This window comes from Bombina bombina, chromosome 1 (assembly GCF_027579735.1).
Source record: "Bombina bombina isolate aBomBom1 chromosome 1, aBomBom1.pri, whole genome shotgun sequence".
Lineage (NCBI taxonomy): Eukaryota > Metazoa > Chordata > Amphibia > Anura > Bombinatoridae > Bombina > Bombina bombina.
Genome location: NC_069499.1, coordinates 1488957820 through 1488982653, shown reverse-complemented (window position 1 = coordinate 1488982653; position 24834 = coordinate 1488957820). Strand labels below are relative to the sequence as shown.

Sequence of the window (24834 nt, the reverse complement as noted above, 5' to 3'; positions counted from 1 at the left end):
AACAGATCAAAACACTGACAGAATCCATGGATGGCAGGCTTTTGAGTGTCCTTGCAAAGAAAGGTGGCTATATTGGTCACTGATTTGTTTTTGTTTTGTTTTTGAATGTCAGAAATGTATATTTGTGAATGTTGAGATGTTATATTGGTTTCACTGGTAAAAATAAATAATTGAAATGGGTATATATTTGTTTTTTGTTAAGTTGCCTAATAATTATGCACAGTAATAGTCACCTGCACACACAGATATCCCCCTAAAATAGCTATAACTAAAAACAAACTAAAAACTACTTCCAAAACTATTCAGCTTTGATATTAATGAGTTTTTTGGGTTCATTGAGAACATGGTTGTTGTTCAATAATAAAATTAATCCTCAAAAATACAACTTGCCTAATAATTCTGCACTCCCTGTATATATGTATATATATATATATATATATATATATATATATATATATATATATATATATATATATATATATATATATACTTTACCAAATAAACAAATCGATATCCAGTATTTCTTAACAGGAACAATCTCACCTCAGAATACAAAAATTTGGGGATATCCGCATATGGAGCATAAAAGTAGCGGTTTGCTTAATAATAACTGTAGCAGTTATTTTCCTTCAGGGTTAGCAAGAGTTAGCCAGGACAGCCTCCTTTCTCTCTCTCTCTCTATGCCCGGGGTTAAATCATCTGATCTCACTCTCCCCCTTTTTTGATCAGTACCCATCATTGGTGAGATTGGAAACGCCCAAACGGAAGCTTGTCTTGGATTGGCCCTTTGAAACTGAACATGGATTGGTTCATCTGGGAAGTATCTTTTAACAGTCAAGTCCCTTGACTGCCATACTGGATTCTGGCCATTGGGGGCAGCAGACAAAACAAACAGATTAATTTAACCATTTCTAACATTCATGTTTCTAAATTTTAAATATCCCATATAATGATTATTTAACCTCATCATAATTTCTTGCATTAATTACTTACAATCCGAATTCCAGGCAGGATAGCACCATGTGAATTTTCTGATTATTTTAATATGAAACATCATGTGTTTTTAACATTATATTATATTAAAGTAATTATACTGCTAATTATTCCAGGTTGATAGTATTTAAAATCCTGATATTGCATTCATGCAAATACAGCATGTTTCACATTTCTAACAAATTCTGAATATATAAATTGATGCCCATGACCAATTGTTGCCTGCAACACAAAGAAATAATTGTTAGAAATTATTTAACATTCATATATCTAATTGCAATGTTAATCAATCTCAGCAAATGTTTATCTAATATGAATGCTATCTGTCACTGCTTCTTAGGTCCACAATTTTCCCTATTCATGTGTTTATATTTAATATCACATAAATAGATAGTCTCATATCCATTAAAATATATATTTTCCTACAATGCTGAAGTATATTTTACTTGAAATCTAAGTATAGTTGTTTTAAACAGTGAAATTTGAAATTATAATGTAAGCCATGTGCTTCCACTGTGTGTTACCTTCCCCCCAGTCGTATGTCTGCAGTACGTATTCAAGAGTCAGAGATTCCGTGAGCCATTGTGTTGTCATCACATGTGTCTGCTAGCATTTGTTTCTTTTGAAGTCACAAAGATTTAGGTGAGAAATTTCAGAGGACTTCTGAGCATATTTTCCATTCAAAGCACAGACTATTGTCTCCAAATAACCAAGGGGTTTCCTGTAATTTCAGTACTTTGCTTATCTTTGTTTGGAAAGATAATTTAGTTGAAAAATGTTTTAGAGCCATAAGAAAAGTTCAATTACCATCTGATGGGGCCTTTAGCTTCACACCCCAGCAAGAAAGTGTTCCTTTTTAAATGATCTCTCCAAAGACAATCCTGAAAGCAATTTCTTTTTAAATGACTTTGTGACCCATCCTGTCTCAAGCTATAAAAACTCTGCATATAGTCAAATAAACATGGTCATTCCTTTTTGAGTGATTGCTTACGTTAATTAGACCAAATGTTTTCTCTAAGGTTACTTTGAAAACATTTCTTTGTTCTACAAGCAATCCATTTGATGAGTGAGGGAGGGGGCTTGTTTTATATACAGTGTCCATTTGCAGCTTTGAGAAACTAAATGAATTATTTGATGCACACAGCCACAAATATTATTAAATAATAGTAAGTATACCTGTATATATCATCTAATAATATTTCAAATACCTTGACACACCCGCTCCTGCCCCTCTCACGCTTTGCTTCCGCACCTCTCGCATGAACTCCCGCCCTCCTCCCACTCCCTCCAGCGATGGGCCGCCTCCCACGCCACCAACGATCGGCACCATCGCTGGCCGATGCAGACAGGGCCACAAAGAAAAAAAGTTGCTTAAAATTACATTATCTATCTGAATCATTAAATAAAAAATGTGGGCTTATTAATCCCTTTAACTAAGATCTTTGTGGGGGACTTAAAGGAGGTAACTAGATGGTGATACAAATTTGATAATAGGAGTAAATTGGAAAGTTTAAAATTGTATGTTCTATCTGAATCATGAAACCATTTTTTTTTTGGTTTTTAAAACTAGATCGGTTGGTGCCTTCCCACAAAAGTAATTCAAGAGTAAAAGCATCACATGCTTCCTGAAATGTAAATTGAATAGATTAAATCGTGGAGCTTGTGTCATTTGTGTCTTGGACCCCAATATCTGCTTCACCAAAGAAATGTCTGTGAAGAGTGATATTTCAAATCAATTTATTAACATCTAATATAGTTTTGAAAAGATTAAAGCCAACAGTCGGGGCAAAATTTAGACCATAACTTTAAGACTCAATTGAACCAGAGTCAATAGTGCCCTCGAAAGGTTAATTACGTTGATGGTTTGCATCTTGGTTGTGTTCTGTTGCCTCTGGGGGATATCTGTTTTGTGCTGCCATGTAGGGTTGCCACCTTGGCCATTTTGTTTCCTGGACACTTATAAGTTACACCTGCTGCAGGGAGGAACCTGAATTGTGCTGTCTAGGGTCACTATTCGTGTGCTGTTTAGGTGTACAATGCATGTTGCCCTCTGCGCACCCTGCAGCATGTGTAACTCATAAGTGTCCAGGAAAACATGGCTGAGGTGGCAACCTTACTGCCATGACAACCCCCCCCGTGGTTGTTTGTTAGGATTGGAAAAAACCTGCTCTAATTGATATTGCTCCTCTTCTAAAACTGCTGTGGAGGAAACTCCGAAAGCTGAACATTCTGACAACACATCATTCCAAGAGTTAACAAAATCAATAACTGATACATCAAATATTGGACATTAGTTTAAACATAATCCTCTATTTATAACTTAAAGGGACATTAAACCAAAAATAATTATTTTGCAATTCAGATAGAGCATACAATTTAAATAACTTTTGCAATTTACTTCTATTTATCAATTTTGCTTCATTCTCTTTGTATCCTTTATTGAAGGTGCAGCAATGCACTACTGAGAGCTAGCTGAACACATCAGTAATGACAAGAGGCCTATATGTGCAGCTGCCAATCAACAGCTAGCTCCTGAGCCTGCCTATGTATCATTTCAACCAAGGATATCAAGAGATCAAAGATAATAAATGTAAATTGGAAAGATGTTTATAATTCTATCCTCTATATAAATCAAGAAAGAAAATGGGGGTTTAATATCCCTTTAAGATAGCGTTTGTGTCCATATATACCCACTGCAGTTTAACCTCTTATGTTAACTGTTCCATCTCTTCAAATAAAGCACTCAGGGCTAGATTACGAGTGGCGCGCTAACTGCTGTGCGTGAGCGAAAAGGGGTTTATCGTGTATAGTTTTTTCGCTCGTATTACAAGATGATAGTAACCCCTTTGCTTGAGCGCAAAAGTTAATGCTCAGAGCTCTAGTTAACTGTTTCACATAACAAAAAAGTTGCACAAAACACATCAAAAATACATTACAAAGTACAGTTACACTTATAATAACACCACCTAATTAATAAAAAAAAATTGCACTAAAATGTTATAATGGCTCAAAGATATGAGGTATCAGGTGTTAGGGGAAAAAAACAGGCAAAGGGCTTTAACATAGACAGACAGACATGCATACATATGTCTTCATTTTTTTATTTTTTTTTTAAATGCTTAACCCCTTCATTACCGAGAATTTCAGACAAATACCTGAGAATTTTTCGCATGTTTGCTTTCACAAGGTTTAAACAGAAATAGGACTTTTATATATAAAAATTTGGCTTAAAGAGAGCTTTCAGAGGATAACAGGTTTAAAATAGCTATTTATTGACATAATTTAATAAATTATTGGAAAATTGCCCAAAAAAGTAATAAAAAAAAATATATAAAAAGATTATCACATTCCACTAAAACTTGTAGCTTTCTAACGGTAGAAAAAAAATCATTAAATTTGTTCATCAGGATCCTCTGTTTCAGCTTAGACCAAACGTGTATATTTGTTAATATTTTTTATCTTTTTCTGCAGATATGTCTAAAATTATGCAATGGGCTTACTCTCATTTGGCATAGCAGAACTTTCCAAATTCTACCCCCAAAACTATATACAGTATAGTTCTAAAGTAGACAACCCAAGGTATTGATCTAGTCCCATTTTTGTATATTTGATGCCACTATTTTGCCACTAGATTATATAAAATAAAATAGTTAACTTTCTCACACTTTGGGTTTTTCACTGAAATTATTTACATAACTACTATAGTCAAAAGGCAAATGGTTGTAAAAGATTCTCTGGGGTGGCCTCTGTTCAAACCGCAGACATGCATGGCTTTGCCATTGTTTTTGGCAATAAGAAGTCTGCTAATTGCAGCTAATTGCACCACACTTCTGAAATTCCACGCAGTGAAGAGGTTAATCAGGTTGACTGAGATTACCCTCCCACCTGACACTCCCCCCCCATCTCTACCTGATCCTTCCCGAACACTTCTCTCTCCTCCCTCAGCCCCCACTGGTCACCATTATCTTAGGTACTGGAAGACAGTCTGACAGTATGAAGTTTAGGAATATTATTATTATTATATTATATTTATTGTATTTATTTATTTTAATTTCTGAACCCTCTTCGCCCACCCACCTCCCAGATTCCCCCTCCCCAAACAGCTCTCTAACCCTTCCACTGTTAGCCGCCATCTTTGTTACTGGCAGCTTTAAAACCAAGGATTTCAAGGAACTTCGAACTGTGCTAGCTGCCCCATTTACTGATCTGTTTAATCAGTCACTATTGACAGGAGTTGTTCCAGATGATTGAAGAATAGTACCTCTTAATATAAAGCACAGTAGGGAAAAATCTGGTAACTACATGCCAGTTAGTTTAACTTTACTTGTAGGGAAATTAATAGAAAGCCTCTTAAAAGAAAGAATTATTAAAGATAATCCCTTTATTACCCATTCCCCAGTTTTGCACAACCAACACTGTTATATTAATACACTTTTTACCTCTGTGATTACCTTGTATCTAAGAACCTTCTTCCAGTCCCCTGATCACATGACACCTCTATTGTCTTGCAGTTAGCATTTATTTGGGCTAAATCTTAAATAACTCCCTGTGCCTGTACACAGTGTTATCTATTTGGCCCACAAGTACTTTCAGTCTCTTTGTGTTGAAAAGGTATTTTTAAAAAGCCTATGATAAGAGGCAGCCCTCAAGGGTTTAGAAATTAGCATATGAGTCTGCCTAGGTTTAGTTTCAACTAAGAATACCAGGGGCGTATTTATGCATAGGCCAACAAGGCCGGTGCCTATCGCGACAGATTGGGGGGGGGGGGGGGCGGCAGTGGCACTGATATACTACTTTCAACTTGGCCTTTTTTTTTTTTTTTATGCGGCGGTCACGTGACCCGGCTTTTGCCGAGGTCACGTGAAGTTTCCCTTCCGCCCGCCTTCCTGCTCTGCTCAAACTACTTGCCGGCCGCACATGGATGGAGGGAGCCGCGCACGTGATCTCCCTCCCAGCACTTTGGAAGTAAGCGGCCGGCTGTTTCAGTCTGAGACTGTGAGAAAAAGACAGTAGCTAGGCTAGCGGACGGACTCGATGGTCAGACAGTACACGTGGGTGGACCGGACGGGCTAGACTGTCGTCAGTCAGTCAGTGAGTGTAGTGACAACGAGTGAGAGGATCGGCGCGTCAGAGGAGCCAAGCAGCCTTGACTCTGTGTGAGACACTGGACTAGAGGGGAGGTGGGTGACCCGGCTGGGTTATCAGTACTAGCAGCAAGCTTGCAAAGTATCCTTTTTTTTTGCACAGTCACTCTGCCCAAATTTGTATTGTTTATTCTTATTGATAATTGTTCTGATCATCATTGGGTGCCTGGCACTGGCTGCTATAATCTATATTACCTAGTGTGTAATCTATAATGTGTGAGGTCATGTGCTAAAACTTAGCAAAGCAAGGAAAAAGAGCTCTTAGGAGGTTTCAAAATCAGTGTAATCTATCATGTCATATGCAGTGCTAAAACTTAGCAAAGCAAAGAAAGAGCTAGCCTTAGGAGGTTTCAAATTCAATATAATTTATTTAGGAGTCAGTACTGGACTGGTTGAAATTTTGAATTGTTGATGACTTATCATGATTCATGTATTAATTGTTTGACTGCAGTCACAGTGCACAAAATGGCTGCCTTACTTGAAAGAATATGCTTGACTCTGCCCATAGTTTTGTATTGATTATTGATCTGATCATCATTGGCTGGCGCTGGCTGCTATAATATATTACCTAGTACTAGTGTAATCTATCATGTGCTAAAATTTAGCAAAGCAAAGAAAGAGCTTAGGAGGTTTCAAATTCAATATAATTTATTTAGGAGTCAGTACTGGACTGGTTGAAATTTTGAATTGTTGTATCATGTATTAATTGTGTGACTGCAGTCACAGTGCACAAATGGCTTACTTGAAAGAATTTGCTTAGCAGCTTTTATGCTATGTTGAATGATCTATAATTCGAATGAGAAACATGCTACTAACATGACAGATAGGAGTGACTTGACATGTCATGACAAATAGCACCTTACAGAAATCTAAAAAAAAATTGTGGGACACATGCAAGGGCATTTGATTTTTGACAAAAATACACTGAATAAACTAATGAATTTAGGAGCTAAATTATATTAAAAAAAATGTTGTGGCAGCTGGCTACCTGAATATGACTACTATTCCCTAAAATGGTGCACAGATAATAAACCAACTAAAAACTGTATGTACTATGACTGAGGCGCTGAGCAGTATTTTTTTTTTTTTAATGCAAAGTTATATTTAAAATGAATTATTAATACATTATGCCACCCACCCTCCTCCTCTGCTATTTTATTGCCTTTAACAGTACAGACAGTTGCACACACACACACACACACACATACACGCGCGCACACACACACACGTGTGTGAGACTGTAACTACTAGAAACTGTGTATGTGTAGGTAACCTGTAATGTGTAGGCAATAAAATAGCAGAGGAGGAGGGGGGCATTAGATTAATAATTCTGTCTTGATTGAACTTTAGTAAAGTGAAAACACAGTAATTTGAATAAACTTCACCCTGTGTGGTAGTGGACTGCAGCTGTAACAATTCAGATAGAGCCTGCATTGCAATCTGGAAGCTTAGGAGCCAGACCATTTTAGGTTCAGCATCCTGGGTAGTGCTTGCTGATTGGTGGCTGTCTACATTTTGCCTCCAATCAGCAATTACTACCCAGGTTCTGAACCAAAAATGGGCCAACTGCTAAACTTACATATTCCTATTTTACAAATAAAGATACCAAGAGAAGAGAACAAACTAAAAAGTTTATATTGGATTAAATTATAAAATTGCTTAAATTAAATGCTCTAGTTGAATCATGAAAGAAAACATTAGGGTTTCGTATCCCTTTAAAGGGACACAGTAAAGTGCAATTAAACTTTCATGATTCAGATAGGGCATGCCATTTTAACAACTTTCAATTTTACTTTTATCATCATATTTTCTTTGTTCTCTTCTTCTTGGTGTTCTTGATTGAAAGTTAAACATAGGTAGGCTCATGTTCTCGTCTTGGTTTTCTTTGTTGAAAGCTACACCTAGGTAGGCTCATGTTCTCTTCTTCTTGGGGTTCTTGGTTGAAAGCTAAACCTAGGTAGGCTCATGCTACCTTCTAATCTAAGCCCTTGAAGGCCGCCTCTTATCTGATTCATGCATTTGAGAGTTTTTCACTGCTACAGGGTGTTACTTCTCTTGTGCCTTATTGATAATTCTACCGGCGTGGCCATGAGCACAACGTTATTTAAGAGTCAGCAGCACTAATTGGATGAAATGCAAGTCTGTTTAAATAACTGAGATAAGGGGGCATTCTGCAGCTATATATACTTTTTACATGTTTGATTACCTTATCTAACAGTGTTGGTTTTGCTAAACTGGGGAATGGTAAATAAAGGGATTATCTATCTTTTTAAGCAATAACATTTTTGTTGTTTGCTGTGTCCCATTAACATTAAAATGTGCTGCACTGCCTCCACAGCCTGCCCTGATATCATTAATATGTTTTAATTTTTTTGGTTATCACTACAATTCTTCTGCGTATGCCATATGCTAGCTTTCATTTTAGAAGAAGTTATATTTGGCCTATAAGAATATAAATGTTTAGTTTATCTATCATGTACAGACAGACAGTATTAATGTTACATCCTTTATGTGGTTATTGACCTGATCCTAACATATGAACTATTTTGGCTTTACGGCTTTGTTTTATATATATATATATATATATATATATATATATATATATATATATATATATATATATATATATATATATATATATATATATATATATATATATATATATATATATATATATATATATTTTTTTTTACGTTTCATAGTGTTTTTTTAGAAATAATAAAAAAAGAAAACCCCATAATAAGTGCTGTGCCTGCTACGCTATGCTTACAGAATGTATTGTAGTGTTTACGTCCCTTTTAAAGCCAATTAGGACAGTTATGTAGCATTGCGTGTATCCTTGAGAAGTCAGCAGGTGCATTTCAATGTCTGAGAAGTAGAAATGTCTATTTTATGAGCTAATTTGCCTGAAAATGGTCTTAAAATAAATGGTAATATATTGCAAAGTTGTTTTCATTATGCATAATCCTAAAAACATTTTTTTTATATATAAAATTCTAAAGTTGTTATGATAACTTTGGTACTTACTACTTGTTTGATGAGACTGAGCCCTCAATATCTTAATTATACCTGTTTACTTTGTATGTGGGCACTTAGCAATAATTGTTTAAAAAAAAAAAAGTTTTACATTAGTAATATATACAAAAAGGTTAAAGACTTAGGGGGATATTTATCAAAGGTATGTCGGACCTGATCCGACAGTGCGGATCAGGTCCGACATACCTTGCTGAATGCGGAGAGCAATACACTCTCCGTATTCAGCATTGTACCAGCAGCTCTTGTGAGCTGCTGGTGCAACGCCACCCCCTGCATACTCGCGGCCAATCGGCCGCCAGCAGGGGGGTGTCAATCAACCCAATCGTACTCTATTGGGTTGAATTCCGGCGATCTCTGTCTGCCTCCTCAGAGCAGGCAGACAGCGTAATGGAGCAGCGGTCTTTAGACCGCTGCTTCATAACTGCTGTTTCTGGCGAGTCTGAAGAAACACGGGCCCTCAAGCTCCACCTGGAGCTTGATAAATGGGCCACTATGTGCCGGTCATCTATCTATTTATCTATCTATTAATGATGTTAGGGAGTGGCTGCTGTTGGTATTAGGGAAGCAGAGCAGGAATAGTTGCTAATTGTGGGGCCAGGCTATCTTTGGAGGAGCGGCATAACACAGGAAGGAACAGGTATGAGATGCATGCAGGCTTAAGGACCATTACATTTTATTATCTTATCCTCTTCATCAAGGGAAGTGTGGACATTTGATCTTCTTTTTGCTTATAGTGTTTAAACATGAGTGACGGCAGGAAAAGGAAAAGTGGTGCCGGATACAGATTACAAGCAAAGGAAGGAGAAAGCTGAGCGTGATGTAGAAACATCTTCTAAAATTGACACATTTTTCAACAAGTCTATTGTGTCTGTATGTGTTGTCCCAAAGGATGATGAAGATATTTCAGCAGGTAATCTGGAGAGCAGTAGTTTATCCACTTCTTGTAACCATGCAGCTTCTGAAGCCTCAAGTACCAGTGCCACAGTGTCAGAATATGATTCTGAGGTAATTGCAGGACCGTCTGGGAACATTACAGCCTCCCTTAGCAGCACTGCAACTGCTGAGTGTTTAGTCACTAGTGCTCTGAATCCAGAGTCAGAACTGGCTAGTTCAGAGAGCATTGCAGGATACTCTATCGCTTCAAGTTCAAGTACTCTTGTTAAAGAACTTGAACAGAAATTTAGCACTGACCCTGCTGAGTGGATTTTGAATGAAGAGACTAGAGACTATGTTGCTATACATAGGGTCATTCAGAATGACAATGGGTCTTTCACAAAATCTAAAAGGCAGTATGGCGACAGGGTTCGTTCACTGACCAAGAAATTGTTTGAGAGACAACTGCTCAATGGGGAGACAAAAAAAAGATCTTACTTAGTATATTCAGAGAGCAAAGGCATGGTCTTTTGTGCTCCTTGTCGTTTATTTGGTGGAAAGTCACATATAGCAAATGATGGATTTAATGACTGGAAGAATGCCATTACTCAACTGAATGAACATGAGAACTCACCTGAGCATAGAGCCTGTCTGTCAAATTTAAACGACAGAGGAAATACCTTAGCAAGGATTGATGAATCTCTTGTAAAGCAAATGTCTGAGGAAATCTTGTATTGGAGAAATATGTTAAGAAGAGTTGTTTCGGTTGTGAAGTCACTTGGCACTCGTGGCCTTCCATTCAGAGGCCACGATGACAAATTTGTCTCAAAACACAATGGAAACTTTTTGAGAGCTGGAACTGGTTGCAGATTATGATCAATTTCTTCATGAACACATAAACAAATATGGCAATGCAGGAAAAGGGAGCACGTCTTATCTTTCTTTACTACTTGTGAGGAGTTTATTCAGCTGGTGGCAGAGACTGTTTTGAAAGAGATCATCAAGGAAGTAAAGATGGCAAAATATTTTTCTATCAGTGTTGATTCTACACCTGATATAGCTCATATTGATCAGCTGTCATTTATTTTAAGATATGTAAAAGAAGATGGTCACCCAACAGAACGCTTCCTGAAATTTATTGCAAAATAAATTGCTGATTGTCGTGGTCAATCATATGATAACGCAAGGAATATGTCAGGCCATTACAGTGGATTGCAAACTAGAATTAAAGAACTCAACCCACTTGCAGTCTACATACCATGCTCTGCTTACTCATTGAACTTGGTAGGAACCTGTGCAGCATCATGCTGCAGGGAAGCTAGGTCTTTCTTCAATCTTCTTCAGCAGCTGCATACATTTTTCACTATATCAACAGGAAGATGGACCCTTTTACAGAAACATCTATCATCATCTTCTAGCACACTGTCATTAAAGAGAGTTTGTGCAACACGTTGGTCATCTCGTCAGGATGCGTGTAAAAGCTTAAATCGCAATTGGCCACAAATTATTGAAGCACTAAAGAGCATTGCAGAAGATGATGAAGAAAAAGACAATACACGCACAGAAGGTGAAGGTTATCTTAAACAAATGGAACGCTTGGAGACCGCTATCATGGCCACTGTGTGGGAATCTTTCCTTGAAAGATTCAATGCAGTTAGCAAGACCATCCAAAGTGTTGATATTGACATCGGTACTGTGATTGAACTGTATTGATCACTCATACAGTTTGTCAAAGATTGCAGAGAACTATTCAGCACTTATGAAGCCTCAGCACTGACAAAATCCATTTCAAAGGATTATGAATTGAACACAAAGAGGAGACAACTTCCACCTTTAAGTGCCAGATCAAGCGACGAAAACAATGGTAAACAAGATTTTGAAGTCAACACCTTCTATGTCATCTGTGACAATTTGATAGCTGAGCTCAGCAGAAGGAAATGAGCTTACAGTGATTTTTATGCTCTGTTTGACTTTATACCCAAGATTTCAGAACTGGAGTTTTCTGTTGTAGTGGAACATGCAGAGAAACTAAGACAACACTTTAACAAAGACCTGGAAGATACATTTGTGGATGAATGTCTTCAATTTCGAGCACATTACATGAGCTTAGATCAAAAAACATCTCATTCAGTGCTACAGCTGTACCAAAGGCTGTGTAAATTTGGTCATTACCAACTCTACCATAATGTAGATATTGCAATCAGAATGTTTTTGTGCACTCCAGCAACAAACTGTTCTGCTGAGCGTTCTTTCTCTGCATTAAAACGTATAAAAACATACTTGCGTTCAACTATGGAAGAGGAGAGACTAAATGCTTTAGCTCTGTTGGCTATTGAAACAGACATTGTTGATCATTTGAAGTATGATGACCTTATTGACCAGTTTTCAAAGCTAAAACCAGATGAAAGCCAGTTTCGTTCTAAGGCTAAGTTAAAACCATTTTCATTGGAAGGCTACCTCTAGCTCAGTTATTCTGTTCTGTTTTTTTTATTAAGAGAGAGTTATTTTTTCAAATTTATAATATCTCTTTATTTTTATATCTGGAGAGTGAATGCAATTCTTCATACAGTGTATTTTTAAAAGTGTTAAGTGCACTTTATTTGTTTTATTGTTCATTGAAATTTTATATCAATGTTAGTTTTGTTTTAAGACTACCTCTAGCACAGTTATTCTGTTAAAGTTTTTTTTTTTGGAGCACTTTATTTGCAATATTGTTCACTTGAAGTTTATCTTAATGTTAATTAAAATAAGAGGGATTATTTATTATGTATTATTAATCTGTTAATTACAGTTTGATTTGGAAGTTTTACTTTATCGTAACATAACCTTAGAATACTAAGAGAAAAAAGCAAATTTGATGATAAAAGTAAATTGGAAAGTTGATTAAAATGACATGTTCTATCTGAATAATGAAAGTTGAAATTTTGACTAGACTGTCCCTTTAAGGATAGAAAACAGAGTGTCTTAGTAAATGGGGCAGTTACTAGTGGTGCTCCTTAGGGGTCAGTTCTGGGGCCTGTTTAGTTTAACATATTTATCAGTGGTATCAGCAAAGGGCTAAATGGCAAAGTAGGTCTGTTTTGCAGATGATACAAAGAGTATATGCTCTAAGGGGGGAGGACAAAATGAGAAGTGATATACAAAAATTGGAGGATTGGACAAATGACTGGCATTTAAAGTTTAACACTGCAAAGTTTAAGAAAGAAATCAAAACGCTAATTACAGACTCCATGACACTTTACTGATTATTACAAATGAGGAACGGTAATTATTATTTCAGATGATTTAAAATTTAGCAAACAATGTAGTATTGCAGCAAGTAAGGCCAGTAGAATGCTTGGTTGTATTGGTGCTGGTGGTAGAGGTATTTGCAGCAGAAATAGAAAGGTTCTTGTGCCTTTTTACAGCTCATTAGTTAGGCCTCATCTTGAGTATTGTGTGCAGTTCTGGAGGCCATATCTCCAGGATATAAACAAACAGGAATATGTGCAAAGGAGGGCTACTGAAATGATACAGTCTAAGAAATAAAACTTACCAGGAGAGGCCTTAATTACCTAAAATATGTATAGCTTAGAGGAAAGAAGGGAAAGAGATTATATAATAGCATATTTAGGGACTTAGTAAAGCTAAGGCTGTGGGTATTTTTTATAAAAAGAAAAATTCGAGAACAAGGAGTCATGATCTTAAGCTGAAGGGTAATAGATTCAGGAGTAATTTGAGGAAGCACTTCTTCACAGAAAGGGTGATGGATTCATGGAATAAACTTCCACAAGAGGTGGTAATGACAAACACTTTAAGAATGCCTGAGATAAGCATAAGGCTATCCTACAAACTAGATAAGTTTATACTTTTAGGAAATATTGGGCAGACTTGTTGGGCCTATGGTTCTTATTGGCCGGTAAAATCTATGTTTCTCTCCATGCCAGCGAGTTTTTGATCATTAAGCCCAATATCTCTATCTATAAATCTCTCTCCACTGTCATAGTAATACTATACATATATGTGTAAAACAAAAAGACAACGCTTTATGAAAAGAGTCTAGTATTTAAACACCAAAAGGTAATAATCATAAAACAATTTTATTTGGACATATGTACATTGCACATATAGAAGCAAATAATTCTATACAAATATTTGCAAATCACAATCGTTTAGTAATAATACAATCACCCTGGACCCTGAAATGCATAGTATGGTATTAGTCTGGCCAGGTTGTTTTGTTATTGTTTTATATGTTAATAAAAAAAAAACTCCATCTATAAAACAGTCCATAGAAACTGTTTAGAAAAATTAAACTTAAACAGTAAGAAAAATTAAAAACAGGGCAACCATGTCACCTTTGAAATACTGAGACATAATAGCGAGACTAGATACTTCAAAGCAGCAAGAGTCTTTAGGAATTCCGCATGCAGGGTGCAGTGTAGTTGAAAAATGCCAACCATGCTTTCTTGATCGCCCACTTCCAGCCCATTACCCTTTTATTCTACCCAGTGAGACTTCTTTACCATAACAACACAGTCATGTAAAAATTTTATGATAACAACCAGTTACATAAACCATTTAAAAAGTGCTACGGTTGTAATAAGTGGTTTCTGGGTTGTTTCTAGTTTTATGTGTGAGATATGATGTACTGGGAACTTCATGCCCACTTTAGATGTGGGCAGGAAAGCGCTGGAAAAGACAGGTGAAGCTTTGATCAATGCATTTTGTACATGATCTTTACAACAAGCCTTCTTAGGAACCTCACAGGTGTCTACGAGTTTAGGCCGTTAATATACCCACAGTTCTATTTGTCTTTAATTCATATTCTGATTATTAGAATCAATTCACATGCACTCTTATGTGTAACTGCTCTCTTATATTCAGAAATACTTTTTCCTTGCACAACTTAGCACTCCTGATTTCTTGGTCTCTGTATAATGTCACACCACTCTTAGCACTTTAGTTTCCAGATTCCAGCTGGCAATATTTCTTTATCCTTTTTACCCCACAATTTCTATGTGGGCAGTGAAAAAAAACAGTTTGCAATGCGTTAAACACATATTTAAAATGAGCTGCAGAGCATCACTGTACCACTGAGAAGGTGCCTGAACATATCTGGTGAGCCAATGACAAGAGGCGTATGGGGTATCCACCAATCACAGTTTCCAGTACTGCACTGCTGCAACTGAGCCTAACTAGCTATGCTTTTCAACAAAGGATTCCAAGAGCTCAAATTAATAATAGAAAAAAATTGAAACGTTGTTAAATTTGCAATAATGAAAGTTTAATTTTGACAATCATGTATATATAAACATTTTGAACAGCAATGAATGCTGCCATAGAGCCCTTGAGGAGCAGGCTTTGCTTTTCACAGTGTAAGAAGCAGTAGTCATCTGACCGCTGTTTCTTACCATCTTTGCCACCTCTGAGTTGACAGATATAAATCACCCCAAAAACATTAGTCTGGAGTGATTGACAGGCCCTGCTCACATGCAATTGGTCGCGCACAAGCAGGGGTGGTGCTGCACAAGTAAGTGCTTGTGCAATAGCATATATGAGTAGCGGACACTGTACGTCAGTTGCTCATATTTCCATATATACATGTATGTGTGTATGTTAAAAATAATAAAAAAAAAATAATAAATATATATATATATATATAGTAAGTAATAATTACAGTATTATAATGTCAATAATGTTAGTTACAAATAAGATATTCTCATTTTTTACAGCAACATTTGAAGAAACTCTTGCTATCACTGAATGAGATGATAGAAAAGGCCTCAGGTACACGTGAAGAAGTCAAACTTGAACAAAGACACGCAAAGGTAAGAAGCACAACCTCACGTTCAGATTGATACACATCACTGTGTCCGATTGATGATATGTTATTAGTAAAATGACAATGGTTATTTGCTGTTTAAGGGTCTATAGACAGGGTTCATAGATACACAACCCAGTTGAGCAGTGTTTAAAGAAATATAAAAAAAATGTTTTAAAGGGACAGTAAATGTAAAAAATGAAGTTACATAATTCTGCACACAGTGCAGAATTATGTAACATTATCTTAGCGACAGCTTTAGAAATCAAAAGATTTGATAGATTTTAGCCCTCAAAGTTGCACTTACCTGGTCTCCTCTCCAGGCTCTTCTGGTCATGTCTTTTCTCCAACATTGGTGTGTCCGGTCCACGGCGTCATCCATAACTTGTGGGAATATTCTCTTCCCCAACAGGAAATGGCAAAGAGCACAGCAAAAGCTGTCCATATAGTCCCTCCTAGGCTCCGCCCACCCCAGTCATTCTCTTTGCCGTTGCACAGGCAACATCTCCACGGAGATGGTGAAGAGTATGTGGTGTTTAGTTGTAGTTTTTTATTCTACTATCAAGAGTTTGTTATTTTAAAATAGTGCTGGTATGTACTATTTACTCTGAAACAGAAAAGGATGAAGAGTTCTGTTTGTGAGAGGAATATGATTTTAGCAGTAACTAAAATCGTTTGCTGTTTCCACATAGGACTGTTGAGATGAGATAACTTCAGTTGGGGGAAACAGTTAGCAGACTTCTCTGCTTAAGGTATGACTAGCCATATTTCTAACAAGACTGTGTAATGCTGGAAGGCTGTCATTTTTCCCCTCATGGGGACCGGTAAGCCATTTTCTTAGTCTCAAACAGAATAAAGGGCTTAATATGGGCTATAAAACTGGTAGACACTTTTATGGGCTAGATCGATTGCTTTATTTGGGCATTTTATACAGCTTGAGGTTAAAATTCACACTTTATAACTTTGGGGAACGTTATTTTCACGGCAGGCACTGGCTTAGACACCTTCCCAGTCAGGAAGGGCCTTCTTTGTAGTAGGCAGAGCCTCATTTTCGCGCCATTACTGCGCAGTTACTTTTGAGAGCAGGACATGCAGATGCATGTGTATGGGTCTGGAAGTAGTTGGAAAGGTCCCTAGAAGGCTTCATTTGGTATCGTATACCCCCCTGGGTTTGGTAAAGTCGCAGCAAAGGCTGTAGCTGGGACTGTAGAGGGGTTAAAACTATAAACGGCTCCGGTTTTGTCATTTTAAGGGGTGCAATGCTTTGAGTGCTTTAAGACACTGTGGTAAAAATTTGGTTAAGATTGAACAATTCCCTCATAGTTTTTCACATATTCAGTAAAAAAGTGTGCCCTGTTTAAAATTTAAAGAGACAGTAACGGTTTTATTTTAAAACGGTTTTTGTACTTTATTGACAAGTTTAAGCCTGTTTAACATGTCTGTGCCTTCAGATAAACTATGTTCTGTATGTATGGAAGCCAATGTGTCTTCCCCCTTCAAAATTGTGTGATAATTGTGCCATAACGTCCAAACAAAGTAAGGACAGTACTGCCACAGATAGTAATGTTGCCCAAGATGATTCATCAGATGAAGGGAGTAGACATAGTTCTACATCATCTCCTTCTGTGTCTATACCAGTTATGCCCGCGCAGGCGACCCCTAGTACTTCTAGCGCGCTAATGCTTGTTACTATGCAACAATTGACGGCAGTAATGGATAACTCCATAGCAAATATTTTATCCAAAATGCCTGCATTTCAGAGAAAGCGCGATTGCTCTGTTTTAAACACTGTAGAGCAGGAGGGCGCTGATGATAATTACTCTGTCATACCCTCACACCAATCTGAAGTGGCCATGAGGGAGGTTTTGTCAGATGGGGAAATTTCTGATTAACAGGTAGAATTTCTCAACAGGCAGAACCTAATGTTGTGACATTTAAATTTAAATTAGAGCATCTCCGCGCACTGCTTAAGGAGGTGCTATCTACTATGGATGATTGTGACAACCTGGTCATTCCAGAAAAATTGTGCAAGATGGACAAGTTCCTAGAGGTTCCGGTGCACCCCGACGCTTTTCCTATACCCAAGCGGGTGGCGGACATAGTGAATAAGGAGTGGGAAAAGCCCGGTATACCCTTTGTCCCCCCTCCTATATTTAAGAAATTATTTCCTATGGTCGACCCCAGAAAGGACTTATGGCAGACAGTCCCTAAGGTCGAGGGGGCAGTTTCTACACTAGCCAAGCGCACTACTATTCCTATCGAGGATAATTGTGCTTTCAAAGATCCTATGGATAAAAAATTGGAGGGTTTGCTTAAAAAGATTTTTGTACAGCAAGGTTACCTCCTGCAACCTATTTCGTGCATTATTCCTGTCACTACAGCAGCGTGGTTCTGGTTCGAGGAACTAGAAAAGTCGCTCAGTAGAGAGACTCCGTATGAGGAGGTTATGGACAGAATTCACGCACTTAAGTTAGCTAATTCCTTTATTTTAGATGCCGCTTTGCAGTTAGCTAGATTAGCGGCGAAAAATTCAGGGTTTGCAATTGTGGCGCGCAGAGCGCTCTGGCTAAAGTCTTGGTCAGCGGATGTATCTTCCAAGACAAAATTGCTTAATATCCCTTTCAAGGGCAAAACCCTTTTTGGGCCAGAATTGAAAGAGATTATCTCAGACATCACTGGGGGTAAGGGCCATGCCCTCCCACAAGATAGGCCTTTCAAGGCCAAGAATAAGTCTAATTTTCGTTCCTTTCGCAATTTCAGGAACGGACCAGCCTCCAACTCTGCAGCCTCTAGACAAGAGGGTAATGCTTCACAAACCAAACCAGCTTGGAAACCGATGCAAGGCTGGAACAATGGTAAGCAGGCCAAGAAGCCTGCTGCTGCTACCAAAACATCATGAAGGAGTAGCCCCCGATCCGGGACCGGATCTAGTAGGGGGTAGACTCTCTCTCTTCGCTCAGGCTTGGGCAAGAGATGTTCAGGATCCCTGGGCACTAGAAATAGTTTCTCAGGGTTATCTTCTGGAATTCAAGGAACTACCCCCAAGGGGAAGGTTCCACATATCTCACTTATCTTCAAAACAAATAAAGAGACAGGCATTTTTCCATTGTGTAGAAGACCTGTTAAAAATGGGAGTGATACACCCAGTTCCAACTGTGGAACAAGGACTGGGGTTTTACTCAGATCTGTTTGTAGTTCCCAAAAAAGAGGGAACCTTCAGACCAATTCTGGATTTAAAGATTCTAAACAAATTTCTCAGAGTGCCATCGTTCAAAATGGAAACTATTCGAACGATTTTACCTACAATCCAGGAGGGTCAATTTATGACTACCGTGGATCTAAAGGATGCATATCTACATATTCCTATCCACACAGATCATCATCTGTTCCTAAGGTTCGCCTTTCTGAACAAACATTACCAGTTTGTGGCTCTCCCATTCGGGCTAGCCACTGCTCTCGGGTCCCTTCTAGCGGTTCTAAGACCAAGGGGCATTGCAGTGGCACCTTATTTGGACGACATTCTGATACAAGCGTCGTCTCTGTCAAAGGCAAAGGCTCACACAGACATCGTTCTGGCGTTTCTCAGATCTCACGGGTGGAAGGTGAACATAGAAAAAAGTTCCCTGTCTCCGTCGACAAGAGTTCTTTTCTTGGGGACAATAATAGATTCTTTAGAAATGAAGATTTTCCTGACAGATGTCAGAAACTCAAAACTTCTAAACGCTTGTCAAGTTTCTTCACTCTGTTCCACGTCCTTCCATAGCTCAGTGCATGGAAGTAGTAGGGTTGATGGTTGCAGCAATGGACATAGTTCCTTTTGCGCGAATTCATCTAAAACCATTACAACTGTGCATGCTGAAACAGTGGAATGGGGACTTTACAGACTTGTCTCCAGTGATTTAGACAGAGATTCACTCCGTTGGTGGCTAACCCAGGATCACCTGTCCCAGGGAATGAGCTTCCGCAGACCAGAGTGGGTCATTGTCACGACCGACGCCAGTCTAGTGGGCTGGGGCGCGGTCTGGGACTCCCTGAAAGCTCAGGGTCTATGGTCTCGGGAAGAGTCTCCTCTCCCGATAAACATTCTGGAACTGAGAGCGATATTCAATACACTCAGGGCTTGGCCTCAACTAGCAAAGGCCAGATTCATAAGATTCCAATCAGACAACATGACGACTGTTGCTTACATCAACCATCAGGGGGGAACAAGGAGTTCCCTGGCGATGAGCGAAGTGACCAAAATCATAAAATGGGCGGAGGATCACTCCTGCCACCTATCTGCGATCCACATCCCAGGAGTGGAAAACTGGGAGGCGGATTATCTGAGTCGTCAGACATTCCATCAGGGGGAGTGGGAACTCCACCCGGAGATATTTGCCCAGTTGACCCAATTATGGGGCATTCCAGACATGGATTTAATGGCGTCTCGTCAGAACTTCAAGGTTCCTTGCTACGGGTCCAGATCCAGGGATCCCAAGGCGACTCTAGTGGATGCATTAGTAGCGCCTTGGACCTTCAACCTAGCTTATGTGTTTCCACCGTTTCCTCTCATTCCCAGGCTGGTAGCCAGGATCAACAGGAGAGGGCCTCGGTGATTTTGTTAGCTCCTGCGTGGCCACGCAGGACTTGGTATGCGGACCTGGTGAATATGTCATTGGCTACACCATGGAAGCTACCTTTGAGACAGGATCTTCTAGTACAGGGTCCATCCGAACATCCAAATCTAGTTTCTCTCCAGCTGACGGCTTGGAAATTGAACGCTTGATTTTATCTAAGCGTGGGTTTTCGGATTCTGTGATAGATACTCTGGTACAAGCCAGAAAACCTGTAACTAGAAAAATTTACCATAAAATATGGAAAAGATATATCTGTTGGTGTGAATCCAAGGGATTCTCATGGAGTAAGATTAAAATTCCTAGGATCCTTTCCTTTTCTCCAAGAAGGTTTGGATAAGGGATTATCAGCGAGTTCTCTTGATCTGTCTTGTTACACAAACGACTGGCAGCTGTGCCAGATGTTCAAGCTTTTGTTCAGGCTTTGGTCAGGATCAAGCCTGTTTACAGACCTTTGACTCCTCCCTGGAGTCTGAATTTAGTTCTTTCAGTTCTTCAAGGGGTTCAGTTTGAACCCTTACATTCCATAGATATCAAGTTACTATCTTGGAAAGTTCTGTTTTTGGTTGCTATTTCTTCTGCTAGAAGAGTTTTCTGAGTTATCTGCTCTGCAGTGTAATCCGCCCTATCTGGTGTTCCATTCAGATAAGGTTGTTTTGCGTACTAAACCTGGTTTCCTTCCAAGGGTTGTTTCCAACAAAAATATTAACCAGGAACGAGAAATCATGGGATCAAATAAACCCCCATCTAACACCACATTAGAGACAATTTGTCTGTCCAATACTCGCGGGAAGGGATTAATTGCACTATTATACCCATTATTTAGTGAGGGAATCAGCAAAGAGAAGAGTCATTTTATGACCAAATGGGAACAGGACTTAAACAGGACCTGGACATTAGAGACGTGGATTTCAAACATTGATAGAGGCCTTTCATTCTCCACAAATGCATTGCTAAAAGAAAACTATATCAAGGTTGTATATAAATGGTATATGTACCCCACAAGACTTACCAATGCTCAGATAGATAATCCCCATATGTACTATAGGGGATGTGGAGAGACTGGTACATATTTACATATGTGGTGGCAATGCGAGAAAGTTAAAAGAATATGGGACATGACATCAGCTTATTTAGGAAATATCCTTGAGACTGAGATTGATCTAACCCCAGAACAAGCCTTACTACACTTCCCTACAGAAGGCATTAGTAAAAGACATCATAAATTAGTAGCAATGATTTGTACCATAGTAAGGATATCTATAGCTAGATTCTGGAGGGGAGACCCCCCCACATTTGATTATATTGAGAAGAGAATCAACTATCACTACAATATGGCGAGTGCCTCAGCAGCCATACTGAACACTAGAAACAAATTTATCCAACAATGGGAACCATATATTATGCATATAGAAAAGGTAAATAGAGCTAGAATCTTAGCCACTTAGATAACATCAGAACCTAAGGTCTGTAAGGGAATATATCAGGGGAGGATGAGTTCCAGATCACTAAGACTATTAAAATTAAACTGAGATATAAATATATGGAGGAGGGAAAAAATTAGATTGTAAAATGGGAGGCTAGTTCAGATTATTATCCAATAAGCCCTGAGATTTGAAGGTTACAGTTTGGGGTAAGGAATCTAGAGAGAAAAAAGTAAAAGATTTGAATTGTACTAATTGAATGTATAATGAGAGAAATAATTTGAAGACTGTATTGTTACTGTTTGATTGTTTATTTATTGTTATTGATGATGTTACATGTACATTTTACATATTATGTGAAAAATCAATAAAAAGATTTCAACAAAAAAAAAAAAATATTAACCAGGAAATAGTTGTGCCTTCTTTGTGTCCGAATCCAGTTTCAAAGAAGGAACGTTTGTTACATAAATTTAGATGTAGTACGTGCTTTAAAGTTCTATTTAGAAGCAACAAAGGTTTTCAGACAAACGTCTTCTCTGTTTGTCGTTTATTCTGGCAAGAGGAGAGGTCAAAAAGCTACTGCTACCTCTCTTTCCTTTTGGCTGAAAAGCATCATCCGATTGGCTTACGAGACTGCCGGACGACAGCCTCCCGAACGAATCACAGCTCACTCTACTAGGGCTGTGGCTTCCACATGGGCCTTCAAGAACAAGGCTTCTGTTGATCAGATATGTAAGGCAGCGACTTGGTCTTCCCTGCACACTTTTGCCAAATTCTACAAATTTGATACTTTTGCTTCTTCTGAGGCTATTTTTGGGAGAAAGGTTTTGCAAGCCGTGGTGCCTTCCGTTTAGGTAACCTGATTGGCTCCCTCCCTTCATCCGTGTCCTAAAGCTTTGGTATTGGTTCCCACAAGTTATGGATGACGCCGTGGACCGGACACACCAATGTTGGAGAAAACAGAATTTATGCTTACCTAATAAATTACTTTCTCCAACGGTGTGTCCGTGTGTACATGTAGAAGTACCTAAAAATTGTTGAAGACTATTGAACAGCATGGTTCTGTATAGCCTCAGCTGATTTATATCCTATAGGAACTTTGTTGCATCTCCTAGCAGACACATGAACTAGAAGACACATGGACAGTAACAGGAAGCCAGTTCCTTGCTCATGCTCAGAAGAGAACAGAATGCATCTTAAAGGGACAGTCTGCTCCAGAATGTTAATTGTTTAAAAACATAGATCATTTCTTTTAATAACCATTCCCCAGTTTTGCATAACTAACACTCAGCCAGATTACGAGTTTTGAGCGCTATAAGGAAATTAACGACCGCAGCATTTTCGGCGGTATTTCACTCCCTATAGCACTAGTATTACGAGTTTAAAAAATGCCGGCATTTGCGTGCGATATGGCAGCTTTGAGCTCCATACCGCACACAAATACCAACGCTGCTTTGAGCTGCTGTTACGTGCTCGTGCACGATTTCCCCATAGACAACAATGGGGAGAGCCGGCTAAAAAAAATCCTAACACCTGCAACCACGGAGCGTAAAGCTCCGTAACGCAGCCTTATTGATGTCTATTGGAATTTTTTTTTATGTTTAAACCTAACACCCTAACATAAACCCTGAGTCTCAACACCCCTAATCTGCTGCCCCCGACATCGCCGACGCCTGCCTACAGTTATTAACCCCTAATCTGTTGCCCCCAACATCGCCGACGCCTACATACAGTTATTAACCCCTAATCTGCTGTCCCCAATGTCGCCGCCACTATAATAAACATATTACCCCTAAACCGCCGCACTCCCGCATCGCAAACACTAGTTAAATATTATTAACCCCTAATCTGCTGTCCCTAACATCGCCACAACTTACATTACTGTTATTAACCCCTAATCTGCTGCCCCCAACACCCACTAACTTTAACATAATTAAAATAATTCCAAATAAAAATTACAATTAATACCTAAATTATTCCTATTTAAAACTAAATACATAATTACCTGTAAAATAAAACCTAAGCTAGCTACAATATAACTAATAGTTATATTGTATCTAGCTTATGTTTTATTTTTATTTATTTATTTATTTAGTCTTGGAACAAGGGTAAGCAATCCAAGAAGCCAGCTGCCACTACCAAGTCGGCATGAAGGGTCGGCCTCTGATCCGGAACCGGATCTTGTAGGGGGCAGACTTTCTCTCTTTGTCCAGGCTTGGATAAGAGACGTTCAGGATCCCTGGACACTAGAAATTGTGTCTCAGGGGTATCATTTGGAGTTAAAAAATTCCTCCCCCAGAGGAAGGTTTCTTCTTTCACAATTATCTGTAGATCAGATAAAGAGAGAGGCATTCTTACAATGTGTAAGAGATCTCTCCTTCATGGGAGTAATATGTCCCGTCCCCATACAGGAACAGGGACAAGGGTTTTATTCAAATCTCTTTGTAGTTCCCAAAAAAGAGGGAACGTTCCGACCTATTTTAGACCTCAAGAGTCTAAACAAATTTCTCAGAGTTCCATCCTTCAAGATGGAAACTATTCGTACCATTCTTCCATTGATCCAGGAGGGTCAATTTATGACTACCGTGGATCTAAAGGATGCATATCTTCATGTTCCTATCCACAGAGATCATCACAAGTTCCTGAGGTTTGCCTTTCTGGACAAACGTTTTCCGTTCGTGGCTCTTCCTTTCGGTCTGGCCACGGCACCCAGAATTTTCACAAAAGTTCTGGGGTCCCTGCTGGCAGTTCTAAGACCGCGGGGCATTGCGGTGGCACCTTATCTGGACGATATTCTGATCCAGGCGTCTTATCAGCTAGCAAAGTATCATACTGACATTGTTCTGTCCTTTCTGACGACTCACGGGTGGAAAGTGAATCTGGAAAAGAGTTAGCTAGTTCCACAGACAAGGGTTCCTTTCTTGGGAACTCTAATCGACTCCCTATCC

At 38.7% G+C, this 24834-nt stretch overlaps 1 protein-coding gene across 1 annotated transcript in view; it reads left to right on the top strand.

Annotated features, from left to right (window-relative positions):
• Positions 1-24834, top strand: part of TRIM25 (tripartite motif containing 25) — a 171269-nt gene that overhangs the window by 20992 nt on the left and 125443 nt on the right. Inside the window, exon 2 of the mRNA XM_053707343.1 lies at positions 15761-15856. Coding sequence (XP_053563318.1) covers positions 15761-15856 — 96 coding nt within the window. The remainder of the gene's footprint in view (positions 1-15760; positions 15857-24834) is intronic.